This window comes from Odocoileus virginianus, chromosome 19 (genome assembly GCF_023699985.2).
Source record: "Odocoileus virginianus isolate 20LAN1187 ecotype Illinois chromosome 19, Ovbor_1.2, whole genome shotgun sequence".
In the NCBI taxonomy this organism is placed as follows: Eukaryota; Metazoa; Chordata; class Mammalia; order Artiodactyla; family Cervidae; genus Odocoileus; species Odocoileus virginianus.
Window position 1 is genome coordinate 48,999,840 of NC_069692.1, and position 22,774 is coordinate 49,022,613.

The 22,774-nt window shown below is 38.5% G+C and overlaps 1 protein-coding gene across 1 annotated transcript in view; it reads right to left on the bottom strand.

The window, feature by feature from the left end:
- COL19A1 (collagen type XIX alpha 1 chain) overlaps positions 1-22,774 on the bottom strand; it is a 424,857-nt gene that overhangs the window by 60,826 nt on the left and 341,257 nt on the right. The window contains exons 19-33 of the mRNA XM_070450224.1: positions 19,563-19,598; positions 18,315-18,350; positions 18,172-18,225; positions 17,268-17,321; positions 11,696-11,749; positions 10,954-11,043; positions 10,150-10,194; positions 9,967-10,044; positions 7,920-7,955; positions 7,763-7,816; positions 7,609-7,662; positions 6,216-6,257; positions 3,277-3,381; positions 3,135-3,188; positions 2,849-2,902 (exon numbers count right to left, since the gene is read on the bottom strand). Of these exons, the coding sequence (XP_070306325.1) occupies positions 2,849-2,902; positions 3,135-3,188; positions 3,277-3,381; positions 6,216-6,257; positions 7,609-7,662; positions 7,763-7,816; positions 7,920-7,955; positions 9,967-10,044; positions 10,150-10,194; positions 10,954-11,043; positions 11,696-11,749; positions 17,268-17,321; positions 18,172-18,225; positions 18,315-18,350; positions 19,563-19,598 (846 nt within the window). The remainder of the gene's footprint in view (positions 1-2,848; positions 2,903-3,134; positions 3,189-3,276; positions 3,382-6,215; positions 6,258-7,608; positions 7,663-7,762; positions 7,817-7,919; positions 7,956-9,966; positions 10,045-10,149; positions 10,195-10,953; positions 11,044-11,695; positions 11,750-17,267; positions 17,322-18,171; positions 18,226-18,314; positions 18,351-19,562; positions 19,599-22,774) is intronic.

Below are 22,774 nucleotides of genomic sequence, written 5' to 3' on the forward strand. Positions count from 1 at the left end.
TAAAATCTTACGCACACTTGTGTTAAAGAATGTGGATCTAAACTTTCTTCAAGATGGGTTCGTCTTCACTGGCAATGCTGTGTGTGTGTGTGTGTGTGTGTGTGTGTGTGCGCGCGCGCGTGTGTATGCATCTGCAGGCAGTACACGTTAGCATGCTGTTTTGGCTCTTTTTATTACCCCACCATTAACTTGTTTATGGGGCTATAAGTGAAAAGGAAAAAAAACCTTCCTTTGGGAATGGACCTCTGAGTATCTAGAGACTATAAATGGTATGCCACAAATTGCTTTATCTCAAAATACCCACATTTCCATAAAATACTCTCTATATGTACATGTATAAGATATGTATGTTCTTATATATTCTTCTTTTTGCTACTTTTAGTCTCAAGACTGAATCAGTCTAAAGATGCTGAGTCTTTAGGTAGTCTAATTTATAAGCTTGGGACTCATTAACCTTTGATGACCACATTAAACTTTAAAATAAACCTCAGTCCATAAATAAAAAAATCATTCTCAGCAGTCTTTCTCTGAACAAGCTGAAATTCTGTACTAAGGGTAAAAGTTACTGTGGATGTATAAAGGGCAAGAAGATAATTTTAGAAGACAAGAACATCATTAAAGAAGACAAATACATATTAAAGAGTAAGACAGTAGATTTAGCATATTGTACCAAACTAAAATACAAATTAAAACTTATTGCATAGATAGTCCAGGATCATTAGAACTAAGTTCTTTCCCTGTTCTGATATTTTGATTTTACAATTCATAGCTCACTTGCTATCAAGAATATTTATTTTTCCATTGCTATAATTTATGGCTGACAATATTCTGCAAGTCCCACTGATCGATTATTGTTCTAAAATACTGTAAAAAAGACCTGCATTCCAAGCAAGAATTCCCTCTGACTACAAGAGGTGAGTCTGTGTTCTGTCAGTATCTGCCAATTTGTTACCTTGAGTTGTGAAAGAACATCTGTAACAACTGGACAGAGGACAATGTCACTTTTGTTAAAGCCATAACAACAGGCAACTCTTCTCTTTGAGTTTCCAAATGGAATATGATCACTATTCAATGATAATCAGGAATTCCTCAAAGAGAGAGTGTGATGTCATTCTATATCTTCTCCACTAAGTGTAGGGCAGACGTCTTAGATCTTGTATAATTAGATACTGGTGGTGGTGGTTTAGTTGCTAAGTTGTGTCCAACTCCTGTGATCCCATGGACTGTTATGTGTGTATTAAAACAGTATAATTTATTGGCCAGTTGGCAATACACATGTTCTTGGGCAAAGTTTCATTCACTTAAACAAGTCAACAAATTAAAATTTCAGGGAGTATTTGAGTCCAAGAAGACCAGATGATATTCAGTACTTCCCATCTGTCTGAGAGGGACACACTGCATCGACCCATACTTCACAAAAGGCCTAACTGAGTTGCATATTACCCCAGGTTTATTCATAATTTTCATGAGATATGAAGAAACAATGGAAGACAACCTCCTTATGAACTAGCTGGAACTGAATGTCTAAGAGTCTTGTGCAACATCTGTGCGCCCCGTGTTAAAGAATCCACAAGCTGTACGTAAGGAAACGCACACTAAAACAGTGGAGGTGTTAAGGAGGGGCTCAGTTCACTGCAGAACCAATAAAAGTTAACTTCTGATAAATTTAATTTAGAGTCACTTATAAAAAACCCGAATTCCAATTACTTCCCGATCTTTTTGCTATTACCTTCTCAATTGCCTTTAAAGCCTACTTCTTGAACCTAGGCAGTTAAAAGCTGTTAGACTATTAAAATCAGATACTGCGCGTATACGTTAGCGCAACTTTCTGTGGAGCATGAAGATGCAAAAGCTCAATAATTCCTCCTTGTTTCGAAAATAAAATGCCTTTACTCTTTTATTTATGGATGAAAATAAATGTTGTATTTCTTTGCTCTTCAATTTTTAACTTGGAAAAAAAACAAGCCAATCCTCACTGTTTTCTTAAATAGAATCAATATTAATTAAAAACAATAACATGGTAATTTATAACATGAAATATATAACTCCAACTCAAAAATAGATCTACTTTATATTGTCATGATTTTCTACACCAACATCAAGGTTAATATATGCCAGATGGCTTACTTACTTTCATTAAGAATTATTAGTATCAAAACTGTTTAAACTAACAACAATTCATCATCCTAATTGGTTTTTCTAAGAGTTAATGTGAATTATGCAGGAAAGAATGCTATCCTGAGATCGGTATGGCAGAGAGTCAGAAAATTATATCACCATCTCAAAAGCACATTTGACTTTGAACCTTAGTGGGAGGGTGGGCAGATGATTAAAACGAGCCCAGGCAGACCCTTTTGATGTGTGTGCGTGTTTTCTTCCCAAGAGTTTGAAAGTTGAGTAGAGATACAGACAAACCAAGGCCGCTGAAATTGAATCATGTTATAGCAGAGGGCCAGGAAGTTCTATTGAATTCTGGAGCTGCCCTTATCCCCAGGCTGGTTGCTAACTAGTCCTTCAATTATATGAGCTCCTTTAGGATTCTTTTCAGTAAGTTCCCTCTTTCCCCTAGCTTTTGTCTTGAGAGACCTAAAATTTTTACCTCCTGCATGAAAACATATCAATTAACTGATATGTTAAATTTGTGCTTAAATTTCCTTGTCCCCAAAACTGGACCACTGACAACAAATAGCAACATATTATTTAAAATGTGCTAACATTTGGAAAAAAACACTGTTTTTGTTTTTATTTATTTAACATCAGACATGAGCTATAGGAAAACTGGTGTCCTTTTGTTGTGTCATGTACGAAGGCTCAGCCCGAGGGTTCCATGGTCAGAGGAGTCATTTACCTCATCACCTTTCTCCCCAGGCACGCCAGGGTAGCCCCGCTCGCCTTTGCTCCCCTAGAAAGACAATTCATTTAGTTAGTATGCTCGGTCATTTTGTCATCTTTGGAAAAATGAAAATATCCCTCTAAGGACACTTGGGGCATGTCATTTCGACAGAATTGGGAAACATATAAATGACCTATGCAAATGGCTTTTCCAAGATATTTTTAGAAAAGGTACTGTATTTTCAAATGGATTTTTTTTTTTACCCCAAATTGAAGGTTGGACAGAAGAGAGATTTCCCTACCTTCGGTCCCTCTCTGCCTGGGATTCCTGGAGGACCCTGTGGCCCTAGATCGCCCTAGAAGACACAGCAGTTGCAGATAAGAGAAGGCACCATGTGGAACTTCCAGGGTCCCCTGGTCCACACTCAACCCTCGTCTTCTTACCTTCCGGGCTGCAGAATCAAACTTTCCGGGCTCACCAGCACCTGATTCTTCTCCTTTGTTGCTTTTCAGCCCAGGGACACTGGCTTGGCAGTTGCCACAGAAATTCTAATGAGGATAGAGATAAGATCACTTAGAGACTCATCAAAGTAATGTATGAAAGTGAGCTCTGATTGGATTTGAACTTCTATCTGAACCTTTGTGAGAGCTGAATGACAGTCACTGCTATGTCATTCTACAATTTAATCAGTTAGAATGACTACTTTTGGGGGGGCTAAAAACTATCTTAAAAGATAACCTCAGTGGGCTCCCCTCATTGTCCAGTGGTTAAGACTCCCTGCTGCCAATGCAGGGGGTACAGGTTTGATACCTGGTCAGGGAACTAAGATCCCACGTGTCTTGTGGTGTGGCCGAAAAAAAAAAAAAAAGATAAACTCATAATTCAAGGACACAGAGTTCCAAACACTTGGCAGCATGTTTAAAAAGAGGTGGCAATAAAGTTTGGAATAATCAGCAAGATCACAGAGCTCATACAACCAAGAGCATAAATCCTTAAAAAAGAAAGAAAAAAAGAGAAAGCTGTGAAGAAAGGATTTTTTCCTTCTGAGAGCCCAATCAGTTGGAAACCTATACACAGCTTTCTAACATTTTGTTAGTTGAAGCACTCATGTGGGAAGTAATTACTTGAGTGACTTGGACTTGACTTCTAAGTCATATCCAAGTGCAGATAGGAAATCTAAGTGGAATTACCTTTCCGTCCCCTTCTCTGTAATCTTTAGCTGATCTGGAAAGGCCTGAATTTAGGTGTCTGAGCTCACAAGATAAACTTCTTATCATGTAAAGCTCTACAGAGGCTTATTTTTAAATACATTGTTATAAAAATATGGTCAGGAAAGGCATAAAATAGGGACCACTGAGTGGGGGAGATAGTTTAAATTTAACAACTGAACAAAGGTAGGACAATAGAAGCCTCTATTCTTTCATCCTTTTAACCAAGTGGAAAATCTTTAAACATGAAGTGGGAACTGAAATTTGCCATTGATGGGAAGTTGACAAAAAGCCCATGATTATTCAAGTTCAATATTTTGACCCAGTGTATATGAGGACAAGTTTGATTTCCAAACATGTGCTCCGTGGAAGACTAATTTTGTATGGTATTGAAAAGATTCTGAGGCAATTTGCCTAAAAAATGCTGGGTTAGAACAATTCTCTTTATGGTGGTCCTTCTTAGTGCTGGAAAACATTAGAAGGAGCTGGAGTGTGCAAAGTTTCCCAAACCAATTTGACCACCAGGATCATTTCATTTAGTTAATGTGCTGGTAAGGAGTTAAGAAACACACACCTAATTGTAGGATGACAACTATTAAATCTGAAAAACTATGAAGGTAGTGAGATGCTTGAGGACTTAGGAGAATCAAAAAGCTTTCCATATTTCAAAAAGTATGAAGAAGGTGAATTACTGTATCTGTAGACTTTGGCAATAAATAGCAGCATTTTGGAATGGATTATTCAATTGATTTTTTAAAAACTGAAGTATAGTTGATTTACAATGCTGTGTTAATTTTAGGTACATGGCAAAGTGATTCAGGTATATGTAGATATACATCGTTTCAGATTCTTTCCCACTATGCTGCTGCTGCTAAGTTCAGTCGTGTCCGACTTTGTGCAACCCCATAGACGGTAGCCCACCAGGCTCCTCTGTCCCTGGGATTTTCCAGGCAAGAATACCAGAGTGGGTTGCCATTTCCTTCTCCAGGGCTAAATACTAGGAATATAAAATAAATCACACATACATACATGTAGCCCATGAGAAAGTCAAAGTCGCTCGGTCGTGTCCAACTCTTTGCAACCCCATGGACTATATAGTCCATGGAATTCTCCAGGCCAAACTGGAGTGGGTAGACTTTCCCTTCTCCAGGGGATCTTCCCAATCCAGGGATCAAACCCAGGTCTCCTGCATTGCAGGCAGATTCGTTACCAGCTGAGCCACCAGGGGAGCCCTGTAGCCCATGTGTGTGTATACAAATATACTGTTCATTTATACACTGACAGATACTACGCATGAGGTTCAGTGGAATGTAAAGGGTTCAATCTTAGCATTCCACAAAGAAACAGGCAAACACAAAACCTACATATGTTCCATTATCATCCTGCCCCATCTCTTTTACAAATCAAATAAAGGGAAGTATTACAGAAAACAATGGCAGTGAGATTAATTCCCTAGGAGGTGGATAATAGGTAGAGATTATCTTTATTTAGTAGAGTCATCTACTAAATGAGTAGTGTTAGTAGAGTCACAGGTGTTAGGGTTAATTGTCAGCTTTGGAATTTTGTAATGCACTTTGTTAAATCCCATGACATAAAACTCAGCCTTCAAACTAGCTGTTTCTTGAGCAGCTTTTCCTTCTGGACTGGCCAGGGAAGATACTGTGAGGAGGACTGGGTTTCGCAGTGGAGAGCCCAGGGGGTGGTGAACACCATTAAGAGAAAGCTCACTCCAGGGGAAGAACGGTCCGCTCAGGGTGTTAATGGCACTCTTCCTCTCATAGGTCACCTCAGAACTACCCACTCACCTCAGAACTACCCACTCACCTCAGAACTTATAGCTCACAGCTCACTTCAGAACTACCCACTCACCTCAGAACTCAGAGCTCACCTCAGAACTCATAGCTCACCTCAGAACTCATAGCTCACCTCAGCACTACCCACTCCTCCCTGTGCCCCCACTGTCAACATGAGAGGCCGGGAAAGAAAGAGAATCAGGGGATTAGTACCAATGGCACAAGACACAGATGGATCCATGTTCCTTTTTCTGTCTGAAAGATGCTCTACCATTAAAAAAAATGGAATTTTAGTTCAGGCTAACTCAACCTCTGGTAAAGATTTCCTTTCTGATTTTTCCTGGAAATTAGCACACAATTTCTTACATGGCAACAGAATACCTTGAACAAGGCCCCGATGTCTCCCAAGAGAGGAAGTGCAATCTGTGGATAAGAAGAAAAAAACCAAATACAGGTATTTAGACATATACAGGCACTTACAATACAAACATATAACAAATGTAGATATTTTCCCTCAAAATGCTGGGCAGCTGAGATTTCTCATAAGGCTTTTAAGAGCCTCGCCATTGCCATCATGATGGTTGGCTAACATGAGGCTTCCTATCCAGAAACAAATACAGGACACTAACAGAATTCATAACCATTTTTGAGAAGTAGAGAAATACCATTTCTTTACCATGAACACGGAAACACACACATGTCATCGTTTCAATTCTGAGTCATGCCAGGCAACCGTCATGCCAACCTTAACATATTATTGGTTTTAAATTATACATAAAGACAAATCATTTGTTAAAATTGCTCTGCCAAGCAAACCATCAGGCTGTTGAGAAATACGGAAAGTACAGAATGTTTGCCTTAAAGCTGTTTCTCATTGAATTCAAAAGAGTCAATAGGTGGCTTAAGTAATAGGCAAACTAGACATTGGGAGACTCAGGCAGAGCTTTGGCCTCGTGTCTTAAAATGTCCTTTCAGAGAGACACCATAAACCCTAGTAATGCTTTAGACTCTCAGACAATACACACATGATTCACTACATTGGGGAGTTAAAGGCCAAAATATGTCTCTGCACATAGCTTATGAAGGCATGTAGGGCCTGCATGGTGTGGGAAGCAGAAGGATTTGTGAGACTTAGAACTGAGAGGTTAGATTTGGATTTTATTATACAAAATTCTTAATACAATGTCATGTACCATATGGCTTCTTAAATTATAACTGCCGATTCTGAGGCTATTTAAAGGGATTTCACAGTCTCTCAAAGCAAAGTTTAACCTAAAATAAAACTTTGGACACATATTTAGTGCCTAAACCCATTTTGAAAGAGCCTACTCAAGGCAGTTTTGTAATTTAATCATTTCAGCATTTTTAAAGCCACAGAATCAATAGATATGTACCATATTGTGGGAAACTTATCCACAAACATTCATTTAGAAAAATGAAATTCATTTGGACACTAGCATTAGAAAGAATAGAATCTGTGGCTATGTATTTTAACTCAGTTTTCCATGGGATTGAGACATTATATGACAAGGTTCAACTTGGGGCAAAATTGTACAACTGAATTATGCCTTCAGGAAATAAGTATTCACCACACACACAAAAATGCTGATGTAGCTTGAATTTTTTTCCCCTTTAGAAAATAATGGGGATAAACAAAATCACCAAGCAGTCACTGAGCATTCTAATTAGTTTGGACAGTAAAACTTGCTTGGTAGGCTGTTTGGCTTCTGGGTGCATTAAAGATACATAAATCAGGCACAGTCTGTAAACATACCGGGTCACCTGGGGGGCCTGGCAGACCTGGCTTTCCATCCCTCCCTGGAGCTCCCTGAAAACAGAAACATCATGTTCAAACCTTTGCACCGTGGCACAAGAGCAGACTAAAACAGGTGCGGGGGAGAGGGAAAGCAGGTAAAAATTGTCCTTACATCATTCCCTGGGGTCCCTGGAGTTCCTGGCAACCCAGGGAGACCTCGAGGACCCTGCAAAAGGGGGAAAATAGTTACAAGGACAGAACTTTAGTAATTTCCCCCCGGGTCAGCAAAGTGGATTTGCTATGCCAAAGAGCTTGGTTAAGTAGCTTACCTGAATCCCTGGCTCTCCAGCTGGTCCTTGGGAACCCTGAGTAGGAGATTCAGTGATCATAATTCTGCTGGGAATGTCCATAAATTATCCACAAGGGATAAAGCAACAAATACTGTCCTGTACTTAGTGGAGCAGCAGGGCTCGCCACCATGCGCACCCTGAAAACTCTCTGCAAAGCAGGCTAAGAGTTCTGGGTGGCAGGTAGACTCCTGACCAAATGCAGTGCTGGAGGTACCACCATGACCACACCTGGATGCCTGGGACATTCGTCTTGACCCTGCCACGGTTCCTGCACACCCATGACTGCATAAACATCACATCCGAGTTCTATCTGGCAACACTGACCGCCCCCAGGGTAACCAGCTCAGGCTTCCTTCCTTCCTGCTTTTTACTGTGAGTCCTTTCCCTGGAGAAATTGCCAGAACCATTTTCAGTGATAGGAGTAGGAAATAAAACTTCAATCAACTATTCTTTCCTATGTTAGAAAGCTGGAATCTGCAGTAACTAAAACATGTTTGAAGATTATCAGTGAACCTAATGATGACAGATCCTTCCTTACTGCATGACTATGGACCTCTGGCGGAAGAAGTGATTGACTACCTGGGTGAGCAACGAGCCGGGGTTCCAGTACCTGACTTCACTACCTGCTTGCTGCCTTCTCTCTTCTTACTTTGAAATAAATATTCATATTGTCAAAGCTACTTTTTTGCTTCCTTGCTATTTATTCTGTGTGCTTGTTATTTTTGGTTTGTTGGTTTATTATTATTTTTTTTTTGCTTCAACCTCCTTCACTCCCCTAATAATTTCCTAAACTACTTTTTTACTTTGTTTAACCTCCCATCTCCAGTGGTCTTTTCCTTCTTGCCCTGGAAAATCAAACAGCAGTCAAACACAGTGCAATCATTCACTATTTACATCTTCTTTTACCTCTCAGGATAATTTTATTTCAAGGCCAATTCCCAAATTCATGTCATCAGAATAACCATCTATCTCACTTTTCTCATGTAAAAATCTTTTATGTTTTTTCATAGTAAATATAAAATTTTATTTCTTACTGCTATTTAGTCCACAAGCATACATACAATGGTCACTATTATGCTTATAGCAAAAACCTTTCAAAAACTGGCTATTATCTGTCTTAACTATCACAAACAATTTCTATGATCTCTTCTCTAAGATAACACATAGAGATTTTTGATGTCTCATTTATATGCACTCCATTAAAATATACCATGGAATATTACTCAGCCATTAAAAAGAATTCATTTGAATCAGTTTTAATGAGATGGATGAAACTGGAGCCCATTATATGGAATTTAGAAAGATGGTAATGATAACCCTATATGCAAAACAGAAAAAGAGACACAGATGTACAGAACAGACTTTTGGACTCTGCGGGAGAAGGTGAGGGTGGGATGTTTTGAGAGAACAGCATCAAAACATGTATATTATCTAGGGTGAAACAGATCACCAGCCCAGGTTGGTTGCATGAGACAAGTGCTCAGGCCTGGTGCACTGGGAAGACCCAGAGGGATCGGGTAGAGAGGGAGGTAGGAGAGGGGATCGGGATGGGGAATACATGTAACTCCATGGCTGATTCATGTCAATGTATGACAAAACCCACTACAATATTGTAAAGCAATTAGCCTTCAACTAATAAAAATAAATTAAAAAAAATTAAGTTTTCATTTTATTCTAATTGAAAACAGTAATATAGAATAACCTAATATTGGGGCATTCTCATAATCTTGTAAACATGATTTTGTACTTTTTAATATATAGAATGGAGGAATAAAGGGTTAAGTCCACGTTTTCTAATTCAAAAATCACTTATGTGTGATTAGCATCTGTAAATCAATAAACAGTGGCTACCTTCTCTGTTAGGATGTAACTACAAGGCCCATTAATTCATGTCCTCTGACTAGCATTTTTTTGTATTTCCTCCTCTGACCATTTCACTCTTTTCTATTATTCAGATATGTCACAGGATCTTATTTCACAATAACAGGTCAACCGGGTTTCACGAACTTGATTGAATTTCACTTACAGTTCGGCCAGGAATTCCTATCCCTGGGGGGCCTACATCACCGGGCGAGCCTTGGACACCTGGCAGTCCTCTTTCCCCCTATGCAATGAGATGCTTCTGTTAGTGAGAGGCTCGAGGGACATGAATTTCCGAGGCACATTTTGCAAATTATTAATTCTTTAAAAATTATCTTTGATATTTTACCTTTGGGCCTCGTGGACCAGGTGCCCCAGGATTTCCATCTAATCCCTAAAAAATAAGAAAATGAGGTGAATATATTTTCTTTTTCTAAAAAGTTTACTTACATCTTAGGAGTTATAACTCAAAAATATTTCATTGCTCTTTATCTTTTTTGCATAAACCTTTTTCTGTAAAAGAATAAGGAAGAGGGAATATAAATTTTACTAGGTTATAAATTTTGTATAGTTACTTTAAAATATAAGATGTTTTCATCTTTAAAATGAGGCATCTGATATTGAGAACTGTTCATTATTATTATATAAAAGGTCAAAGGGCATGAGGGAAAAAAGGCATATGAAATAGGCATATGGGTTAGCAGCTTTCTGTGTCCTGGGATTAGCCCTGGCCACAAGGACTTTTTTTTTTAAACTGATGACTGCCTATGGCCATATATGCAGAGCCTCTAGAAGGGAAATTTCAAGCAGTTTGTTTGTTTTAAGATTGTCCAAGGAAGGTTCATGTTTTAAAACTAGCATACCTTACTAGGCTTCTTAGATCCCTAAAGAAGATTCGGGGGGTGGGGTGGGGCTATAAATCTTCCAAAATTGTATGTAAAATGGTGCCTGTATGTGCATTGTCTTCAGAAGAGAGACCTTTGTTTGTATCAAATTTCCAAAAGGATTAGAACACTGATCTAAAGAATAAGATGAATGCTTCTTTTTTTCTGCAGACCTAAACTTATTCCTATACTTGTGATCAGAAACAGGGAGTACACAAACTGATTAATTGGCTTTCCAAGGAAATATTAGTAAAAGGGTTGCTACTTACTGGTTCCCCTGGCAGGCTTTTCCCTGGAGGACCAACCTCACCTTTTGGACCTGGAAGGCCAGGAGGACCTGTAATCCCACCTGGGTCTCCCTGAGGAAACAAGGTAAAAGTCTCACTTCACGGCTCAGGTTCACGGTGGGGGGTGTGGCAGCAACAGCTTCCATATTTTAAATTGTCATCAAGTCAGTCACACTGCATTCGCTCATTCACTCATTTCACAATGTACACCGAGCACCCAATCCACACGGACACTGTTCTAAGTGCACTTGGATCTTGTGGAGAGCTATGTTAGAATAAGTTTATGGCCTCCTGAAATGTATGTAAGTGAATACACAGATGAACAGAAGGGAAAATCTATTCTTCATATAATTTTTACATTTTTTAAGTTATTCTCAAGTAATGGTTCAATATTAATAAACTATTTTCTTGTAGACATCAAGAAATGTGTCACGAGATTGAGACTTCTTAGGTCTATACCTGTGGGGTCTATACCTATAGCTGAGCATAAAGCAGACTTTTCAAGTTCTGAGATCTTCATCTCCACAGCAGTTCATTCTGTCGCATTGTGTACAGTGAACAACTCCAGAGAAAACATTCCTGCACAGTCCGTGTGAACATCTATCCCCTGCGCAGCCCCGGCCGCCATGTCCTGTCCATGCTCACTCCTCAAAGCCCTTATGATCCTGTCTCATACTCTTCCTCAGCTACTTAATACACAAAGGGAGTGAAACAGAAGCTATACCTTTTCTCCTTTAATGCCTTGCTTGCCTGGGATACCGTGCTCTCCGGGTAACCCCTAGAAAATTCAGAATTAAAGGGCAAGAGCAATTAGAACATTTCTTATTGTAAAAACACTTCTATCTCTGAGTCTTTGTCAGAAGAACTAAATTTTAACATATGGGAATGTACTGATTTCGGTCTCTTGGAGAGAGAAAAACATTAATGAAAGTATGTGGCTTATTGTTTCAAGTGAGGAAACCTGGATATAATGGAAAAAAAATCTAAATAAGGGAGAACTTAACCAAATGCCCATCCATATTACTTCCCCAAATGGGATAAACAGAAAATATACTTCTACTTTAACTTGGTGGCAGAGGCATTTTATCTTTTTATTTTGTTCTCTTTATTAGCCTAGTCCCTATCATGTAACCTCATTTCTTATATATCCTGTGGTTCTGCCTGTGCCACCAGCATTTTGTTTTTTGTAAGATCTCTCCATTAGGCTCACCTGCAATGGTTCACCAAATGGCTTGGGGCACAACAAAAATGTTTTGCTCCGTGAACTGAATGTTCAAAGTAGCAAATGACCAAATGCGCTGAGGGATGAAACCCTGGAGGCTCAGTCTGGGAACACTGATAATAGAGCAAGATGTCAAGGGGCTGCTGCCAAAATGATGGGAAAAGGAGAGATTCTAACAGTTTCATGGAGCATAATCAAATTGTCAGACACAGGTCAGTGTCCAAGAAGCATCTTCCTTGTTTTTCTCAAGTGAGGACTGATGGAGAGGTTTTGACCCCCAAGATGTCAGAAGGCCAGGGAACTTGTCCAAGGGACACAAGGCTGACATTAGGGAAAGGATAGAAAAGGAATGTTCTCTAGGCTAAATCACATGCTGGGCCACAACACAAGTCCTAATAAGTATAAGAGAGTAGAAATTGTATCAAGCATTGTTTCTAACCAAAATGGCATGAAATTAGAAATCAATTACAGGAATAAAAATGGGATAAACACAAAAACATGGAGACTAAACAACATGCTACTAAAAAAACAGTATGAAAATGAAGAAATCAAAAGAAAATCAGAAAACATATCAAGACAAATAAAAATGGAAGCACTGCTTTCCCAAATCTATGGGGTACAGCAAAAGCAGTTCTAAGAGGAAAGTTTGTAGTGACACAAGCTAACTTGAGAAACAAGAAAAAAATCTCAGATAAAAAAAACCAAACCTACCAACTGAAGGAATTAGAAAAAGAAGAACAAGCAAAATCAAAAGTGTGCAGAAGGAAATAACAAAGATCAGAGAGGAAATAAATGAAATAAAGACCCAAAGTCACCAAACAATAGAAAAGATCAACAAAACAAACATCTATATTTTTTGAAAAGATAAACAAAAGTGGTAAACTTTTCATGAGAGTTCATCAAGAAAAAGTGAGAGGACACACATAAACAAAATAAGAAATGAAAGATGAGAAATAACAACCATTACCATGAAGATACAAAAAAATAGTAAAAGAACACTACTGTTATATGCCAACAAATTGGACAACCTAGAAGAAGTAGACAAGTTTGTGGAAACATAAAATCTCCCAACACTGAATCAGGAAGTAATAGACAATCTGAACAGGCTGGTCACTGTGGTGAAATTGAGTTTATAATAATAATTATAAAATTACAGAAAGTAAATAACTGGAACTGGACAGCTTCGCAAGTGATTTCTACCAAACATAAAATGAAGAGCTAATGCCTATCCTTCAAGATTACTAACAACTAAAGGGGAAGAAACACTCCCAAATTCATTCTATGAGGCCACTGCTACTCTGATACCAAAACCACACCAAAAAAGAAAGTTACAGTCCAATACCACTGATGAAGGACTTCCGTGGTGGCTCAGTAGTAGAGAATCTGCTTGTCAAGCATAAGACACAAGTTTGGTCCTTGGGTTGGGAAGATCCCCTGGAGAAGGAGATGACAATGCACACGAGTATGGTCTGGGAAATCCCAAGGACAGAGGAGCCTGTTAAGTTACAGTCTATGGGGTCTCAAAAGAGTAGATATGACTTAGGGACTAAATAACCAACAACATCTCTGATGAATACAGATGTGAAAATCCTCAACAAGATATTAGTGGCAAACTGAATTCAATAATATATAAAAGTAATCACATAGCATGATCAAATGGGATTTATTCCAGGAATCCAAAGATGTTTCAATATCCATGAAGCAATCAATGTGATATACCACATTTACAAAAGAAATGATAAAAATCATGATAATCTCAAAAGGTGCAGAAAAAGCATACATCCACTCATGATAAATGCTCATCCAAGTTGGTATAGAGGGAACATATCTCAATATTATAAACACCATTTACAACGAACTCAAAGCTAACATCATATTCAGTGGTGAAAAGCTTGAGAACTTTTCTTCTAAAATCAGGAAGAAAACATGTACACCCACTCTCATCACTTTTATTTAACATAGTATTGGAAGTCCTAGCCATAGCACTCAGAAAAGGAAAAGAAATAAAAGGCATCCAAATTGCTGTGATTTACATCAGTGTTCTGCTTGATTTCCTCTAAGAGTTTTGTAGTTTCTGGTCTTACAAGAAGGTGGAGTGCTGAAGAATTGATACCTTCAAACTGTGGTGCTGGTGTAGACTCCTGAGAGCCCGCCGGACATCAAGATGACCAACCAGCCAATCTAAAGGGAAATCAACCTTGAATACTCATTAGAAGGACTGATGCTGAAGCTGAAACTCCAGTATTTTGGTCATCTGATGCAAACAGCTGACTCATTGGAAAAGTCCCTGATGCTGGGAAAGACAGAGGACAGAAGGAAAAGAAGGCATCAGAGGATGAGATGGCTGAATGGCATCACTGATGCAATGGACATGAACTTGGGTAAACTTTGGGAAATGGTGAGGGACAGAGAGGCCTGGTGTGCTGCAATCCGTGGGGTCACAAAGAGTCAAACATGACTGGGTGACTGAACAATGGCAATCTTTTCTCCATTGTAAGGGCATCCAAATTTGAAAGAAATAACTAAAACTGTCACTATTTGTGGATGACATATTATATATAGAAAACCCTAAAGTCTCCACAAAAAGAACTATTAGAACTAATAAATGAATTCAGTAAAGCTGCAGGATATGAGGTTAATATACAGAAATCTATTGCTTTTCTATATATTAATAATAAACCATCCAAAAGAGAAAGCAAGAAAACAATTCCATTTAAAACTGAATGAAAAAGAATCAAATATCTAGGAAAAAACTTTACCAATGAGGTGAAAAAACTATACAAACTATAAAACACTGATGAAGAAAACCAAATAAGATATAAAGAAATGGAAAAATACTCTGTGTTCATGGATTGGGAGAATTAATACAGTTAAAACATCCATACAACCCAAAGCAATCTACTGATTCAATGCAATCACTATCAAAGTAACCAAGATATTTTTCACAGAACTAGGATAAATAATCCTAAAATTAATATGGAAGCACAAAAGATCCCTAATGCTAAAGCAATCTTGAGAAAGAAAAACAAAGCTGGAAATATCATACTCTCTGACTTCAGACTATACTACAAAGCTACAGTAATCAAAACAGTATGGTACTGGCACAAAAACAGACACATAGCTTAATGTGACAGAATGGATAGCTCAGAAATAAACCAAATAATGGTCACTTAATTTACGACAAAGGAGGTAAGAATATACAGTAAAGAAAAGACAGCATTTTCAATAAGTGGGAAAACTGAACAGCTACATATAAAAGAATAAGTTAGAACATTTTCTCAAACTATATACAAAAATAAACTCAAGCTTAATTAAAGCCTCAAAGATAAGACCTGAAACCACAGAACTCCTAAAAGAAAAAATAGGCAGAACACTCTTTGACATAAATTTTAGCAATATATTTGAATCTGCCTCCTAAGGCAAAGGAAACAAAAGCAAAAATAAACAAACAGGGCCTAATTAAACTTAAAAGTTTTTGCATGGCAAAGGAAACCATGGACAAAACGAAAAGACAGCCTACTGAATGGAAGATAATATCTGCAAATGATATGGCTGATAAGAGGTTACAACTCAATATTAAGAAAAACAACCTGCTTAAAAAACGAGCAGAAGACCAGAATAGACATTTTTCCAAAAAGACATACAGATGGCCAACAGGCACATGAAAGATGCTCCATACTGCTAATCATCTAGAGAAAAGCATATCAAAACCACAGTAAGGTATTGCTTCACACCCATCAGAATTGCTATCATCAAAAATTCTGTAAATAACAAATGTTTGAAAGGATGTTGCAAAAAGTGAACCTGAATACAGTGCTGGTAGGAATGAAAATTGGTACAGCCACTAGAGAAATCATGATAGAGGTTCCTCAAAATCTAAAAGAAAATCACCTAATGACTCAGTAACCCCACTCTTGGTTATATATTCAAAGGAAATGAAAACAGTAATTCAAAAAGATACATGCACCTCAGTGTTCCTAGAAGCATTATTTACAATTGCCAAGATATGGGAGAAACCTAAGTGTCCATCAACAGATAAGTGGATAAGAAGATACCACATATATATAGTGGAATGCTACTTGATCATAGAAATGAAAGAAATTTTGCCATTTGCAATAGTGTTGATGGACCTAGAGAGTATTGTGCTTTATGAAATGTCAAAGACAAATATTGCATGTTATCACTATATGTGGAATATAAAAATAAAATGTGGAATAAAATAATAAAATAAAAATAGTTCCACATAAAAATAATATGTGGAATATAAAAATAAAATATAAAAAATAAAATAAATGACTATAACCATATGTAACAGACTCACACATATAGAGAACAAACTAGTTACCAGTGGGAGAAAGGGAAGGGGGGAGATAGACGAAAGGGAATTAAGAAATATAGACTATTGTGTGTAGAATAAATAAGCAAGAAGGGTGTATTGCAAAACACAGGGAATTTAGCCATTATTTTGCAGTCACTTTAAATGGTGTATAATCTATAAAAATACTGAATTATTATGATGCACACCTGAAACTAGTATTTTAAATCAGATATAATCCAGAAAAAGACAAAAACAGTGCATTTAAGGGGTATGAGGATATGTGTGTGTGAGAGAGAGAGAGAGAGAGAGAGAGAGAGAGAGAGAGAGAGAGAGAGAGGGAACTGTGAGTCCAGCAAAGCTAGGCTATAATGCACCTGAGGACCTTTTACCAATTGCATTATAGAAGTATTTTCAGCTAAAAGATTTGCCCCCTTTTTGGAGACTTCTGCAAGAATACAATAATAGAAGCTTAGCAAATGTCTTTCTTGAATGGAGAATTTAATCAAAAGCCATGTATAATGATGTATAGTGGAAATGTTAACCTGGGCTTTAAAGACTGATTTGTCAGGTTAATAATATTCAAAAGGATCTCACATAACTAAATAGAGATATGAGCCTTCTTAACAGCCTCTGACAATAGCTGTGATCAGTTTCAGTGGTGGAGATGAACCCTGCTCTTGGAAAATGCAGTATAACTCATCTGCATGAACAGATGCTGACATTCTCTAAAATGACACATGCATCTACTATACATACAATATCTCCTGGTGGTCCTCTGGGTCCCACAGAGCCTGCAGGTCCTTGTTGACCCTAAAAGAGAAGGAGATATATACTTTAATTGTGCTAAAACTAGAGTCTGTACCTGAATATACATAAAACGTGGTGTGACCTTTATCTATAGAAAAGTATCCAGGCTTCTCTGTGTAACACTGAAATGTGCTTTGGGCTTACAGTTTCAAGACATTGTCACTTAAATGAGTCTGTTCTCATGTGGGTTTGATGCTTGCGTTGGGAAGATACCCCTGGAGGAGGATATGGCAATCCTTTCCAGTATTCTTGTCTGGAAAATCCATGGACAGAGGAGCCTGGTGGGCTACAGCCTATGGGGTCTCAAAGAGCCGGACACGGCTTAGCAACTGAGCACATGTGCATGTTCTCACCAGTAGATGAGGTCTGGATAACTCGCTGTACACACGGGTGGGGGCCATTACACCAATCCTTCTCATGCCTCCGAGCAGTGGGCCTCCTTTGGGACAGTCCTATAGAATCCTGTGTGGGAAACTCAAGCGCCTGTGGGCTGCAGAATTTGGGCTTAGGAAATTAAATCCTGTTCTCTTTAAGGAAACAGGGTCATAGATGTGACTCGCATTTTTTACTCTTAAAGCTTTCAGGGATGCTATTGTGAATATGGTCTGAAAAGTACTTAAAGATCCTATTGTGATCCAAAAGACAGAGGTACCACGTGTGCAATGGTACGGGAGTGTACCAATACAGGAGCCAGTACGGGAATGTGTCTGCGGGGGGAATCGCTATGAAAACATGATAAAGTCCCTGACATTTGTGATGAAAGTGAGTGGTACATCAGAGCTCCTTGTTTTACACAGAAATGGCTATACCTTAAAAACAACTTCCACATTTCCCTGAGTTATTTCTTATGTACCTTTAGTCCTGGGCTTCCAATTACACCAGGTGCACCAGGATCTCCAGGCTCGCCCTAAACATATGGGTGGGAAAGAAATGGTTACTTTAATTTTCACAATCTCAATATGTTGGAGATGCAAGAGAAGGCTGTCAGGGGATTACCTTTATTCCTTGTGATCCTGTTATTCCAGGTTCTCCCTGTAAATGAAATAATCACCATACATGTGTTTAAATTCAGATGGAGGACAGGGTCTCTAATGCTACAATCCATTTACACTTTCATTAGCTGACATGCGATAAAAGAGGAAATTATGGAGACATGATGAAGTCAAGAAGGGTTCATCCTAAAACATGATTTAAAATAATAATTGCTAATAAACAATAATTTCTTATTTTTCTTTCTTCTCTGTAACAGTTTTTCCCAAATCTCACTTTTGACACTGTAATCATCATGGTACATTAGCAGTCACTGTGTCCTCTACTCAACTGACATTGTTATGATTTGTCACCAGTTAATCCTACAGTTCAGAGAAATAAAACTTCAGATAAGGGTGAAGAAGAAAGAGTAGAATTTAAGTTGATATGTCATGGAGGTTCTACTATCAGGTGTATGTATTTAATGAAACAAACAAACAAAAAATTAAGGTTATACAAAAGGGTACAAAGTTGGCCGCAAAGAGTTCACTTTAATTAAATTATTTTCCATGACTTAATCACTGAACCTTTTTTTTTTTCCTTTTGGCTGTTCAACAGGATCTTATTTCCCAGAGTAGAGATCAAACCTGCACTCCCTGGACTGGAAGCTTGGAGTCTTAACCACTGGACCACCAAAGTGGACCTATCACTGAGCCTTTTGATAAAACCATCCTGTTTGGTAAATCCAGAAATTTTGGAAAAACTGTATCCTTTTAAAAAAATTAATTAATTTTTTTCATTTATTTTTATTAGTTGGAGGCTAATTACTTTACAGTGTTGTAGTGGTTTTTGTCATACATTGACAGGAATTAGCCAGGGATTTACATGTATTCCCCATCCCGATCCCCACCTCCCACCTCCCTCTCCACCCCATCCCTCAGAAAAACTGTATCTTACACAATAATTTTGTACTTTCAATATCCTTGGTGAATATCTTTCATTACATTCATGTCCAATCACAAACAGTAATGTGTTACAGAAAATAAACACTATCTGAATTAAATGTTGAAGTATTATTACATGATAAAACTTAACAAGGTTTAAAATTTCATACTTATCAAAATAAAAGAGTCAAAATTCACAGAGGAAAAAGAAGAATGCTCAGGGAGCTTATCTTAGCAAATCTATAAGGCTCTAAAGTAAACATGATAGAAATCAGAGAGGAAGAAATCAATGAAATAGAAAACCCAAGATAGTGATAAAACATCTACTTACTTTATCTCCCTTTTCACCTTTTGTAAAGGGTTCCCCCTAAGAAAATGCATAGAAAAAGAATCAACTATAAACACTTTAAAAAAATAATCTCTCCAAACCTGGATATGAACAAATCCTGCAGGTCAAACTCAGACCTCCGCTGCAAACATGTAATGACCCAGAGCGTCACATTGTCTGCCTGTGCAGCTTAGAAGAACAATGTGCACCTGAATTAGAAAACCCTTTAATATTCCCAAATGGACAGTAACTTAATCATCTTAATATTATTTTGAGAATCCTGAGTGCTTAACAAATTAGAATGTGGTCCAAGGCCAAAGCTTCCTCTGGTGTGGTTCAAAGAGAAGATGGTCACACATACACACACACACACACACACACACACACACACACACAGAGGCAGACTGAATGTGAAGATGCTGGAGTGATAAGTGGAAGGACATTCATTTGAATTCTTCCAGTTACTTAAGTTGGTGCTTAGAGAATATAGCCAGAGTTCTAAATTAGTGTTTAAAATTACAAAGTCATTACTGTAAAAATACATACTAATTTTCACTTTCCTTTTAATGAAAATGACATGAAGGGGTTAATTATTGGGTGAATAACAGTGCAAGTCTGTGGAACTGATACTAGTTCTTGTTGTTGGGTTTAGGCTTGAAGGTTTTGGTGGGAGTCAAAGCTTTGAAGGAATGCGTCTTATTATGCAACACTTTCCCCATGATCACTGTGTTACTAACAACACAACCCATCCTCAATACACACACACACAGATGGGGAGGCTTCCCTGTATTAGCTTCTGTTCTTGAAGGTACATACTGTGGTGTCATTTAACCTTCACTACCCTGCTGTGAGGGAGATATCGTCCCACTACCAGAACGAGAAGAAATTCAGAAAGGTTCTGAGTAACCCTAAGTTATTAATGTTTTTCCTAAAGCAGCATTCACCCACTGTATGTTCCCTGTTCCCTTGTTTATCTTGCCTACAAAATCTGTGAATGAAGACATACAATTCACCTTGATTATCATAGCATCTCTGGAGTACACTTTTGCTGTCCAATGAAATTTATTAAATTAGGGAATTTAAAGTTTTACAAATAAAACAGTAATTGTTGACATTTATTGAATTCTTACAATGTATTAAACCCTGTTCTAATCACGTTATATACATTAATACAATTAACCTCGTGGGTCAACAGGATAGTTACTATTAGTACATTCATTTACAGAGGGGGAACTGAGGCACAGGGAAGTTAGTTCATTTCCCCAAGGTCACAAAGCCAGTAAGACGTCATTGAGGACCTAAACCCAGGCAGCCTGGCTTCAATATCAGACTTTGCTTACTCAGTCTGTTTGATTTTATTTATAATTTAATTGCTTTATTATGTGAATTGAGTGAATGGATCATAAGACGGAAACCATACATTTTAAAACATTTTATTTTGCATTTGAAAGTCAACGGCAAGACCGAGGACCACTATGCGAGGCAGTGCTGCTCTCAAAGGTCCTGGTAAAGATTTGACCTTCAGATCACCATAAGGCGGTGAGTGGTTACTGAAAAAACTTCATACCTCATGACCCGGGGACTTCCGGGGGCCCTGTCTTCTCCCCCATGTCTCCAACCTCCCTGCAGTTACGTGGGGCAAGCTGCTGATTCTGACTGTGAAATGAGTGCGGCAGGGCTGCGGGGCAGTTGAAGGCTGAGGCGTGCGGAGACCATTCACCACGCTCCAGTCTTCTGTCCTGGCAGTGGCGGTTGAGAAGTTTGTGCCTATCAGAGGGCATAGCTCCCTGGTGCTTACCAGCCTGCTGACTGGTTACTGAGGGTCGTGTGGAGCAGGACACCCACTCCCCACCAACCACACTGGCTGGGCAGCATGAGTAAGAGGAAGCTTTTCTTGGGGTGAAACCACAGAAATTTTAGGGTTAATTTGTTACTTACTACCTACTCTGACTAATACAGCCCATATATGTCCAACATGATTAAATCTCTTATTGAATAGTTTCTATATATTAGATATATAGAGAGTTTTATTTATATTCTTGCATTTCAGTCTTAACTAAAAATCAATTCAATTTTTAAGATAGGAGATGAAGTTAATGAGATGTGAGCAATGGGCTGCACTGCTTTTAAAACTGCTTATTTCTGATTATGTTACATTACTTATGTCACTGATTATTTAGAACCTCTGCCAAGCCACAGTGATTAAGTAACTTCTAGTTGGGGGAGAAAAAGCAAAACCAGGAGCCTGGTTGTCTAGAGAGCTGATATTTTGTTTTAATTCCAGTGGCTACTATCTGGGGCAAGTCATTTACATTTTGGAGCCTCTTTTTCCTTATCTATAAAATCCTGGGGTTCAACTAGATGACATTTTCACTCCGATATCTAACCTAATCATGTAGTAAATGTTCTGTAACAGGGGACAAACTGCCATTTAAAGTACCACTCAGGCTCAGAGTTCAGATTTGGATGAAGATTATTCTTCTGTTTGGACCTTCTGGTTATCATGTTAAGTTCAGATCCTGTTCCAGAATAGAAAGGCTGAGACCACAGAGAGCTAGACTGCTTTACTAGTGATGTGACATTTGTGTTTTTTCCTGTGGGAAGCTGGGAGAAAGGCAGGCAAAGATGTATTAATACAAGGAAGGTGGGATAATTCACAGCTTAAGAGGAAACTGACAAGGAGGAGAGCTGGGAGGGTAAGGTAGATGGGGAGAAAGGCGGTCTCAGGGGTGGGCCTTGGTAACAGGACAGAAAGCTAAGGGAGACTTTCATGAACTGTGAAATTCCCCAGTTCTTGCTGCTCATAGCACGGCCCAGCATCCACAGCCAGGAGCACAGCCTGAGTGTGTTGAGAAATACACCTGCTCAGTCTGAAAGCGGCTCTTTTGACCCTCTCCTGCTTCCCCATTTCTGTTCCCCTCTGAACTTAAGAGAACCTAAATATAAAATGAGATCACCAAGCAGTTGGAACTAACTCCTGACTTATGCTGTCCATACACGCCTAATGCACGCCATACCTTGCCTAAGCTATTACTTTTTTCCTAGATAAAAAAGAGTGAAGAATTAAACCATTGAAAAATGACTAGCTCTCTCCCTCAGTGGCCCCCTTGGTAATCCTGCAGGAGGTCATGCATCAAGATCACATTTGAAGAGATAGTCAGCCAGTCTGCACTCAAAGGGAAAAAGACTCAGATTCCAACCTCTTGCCTCAGTGT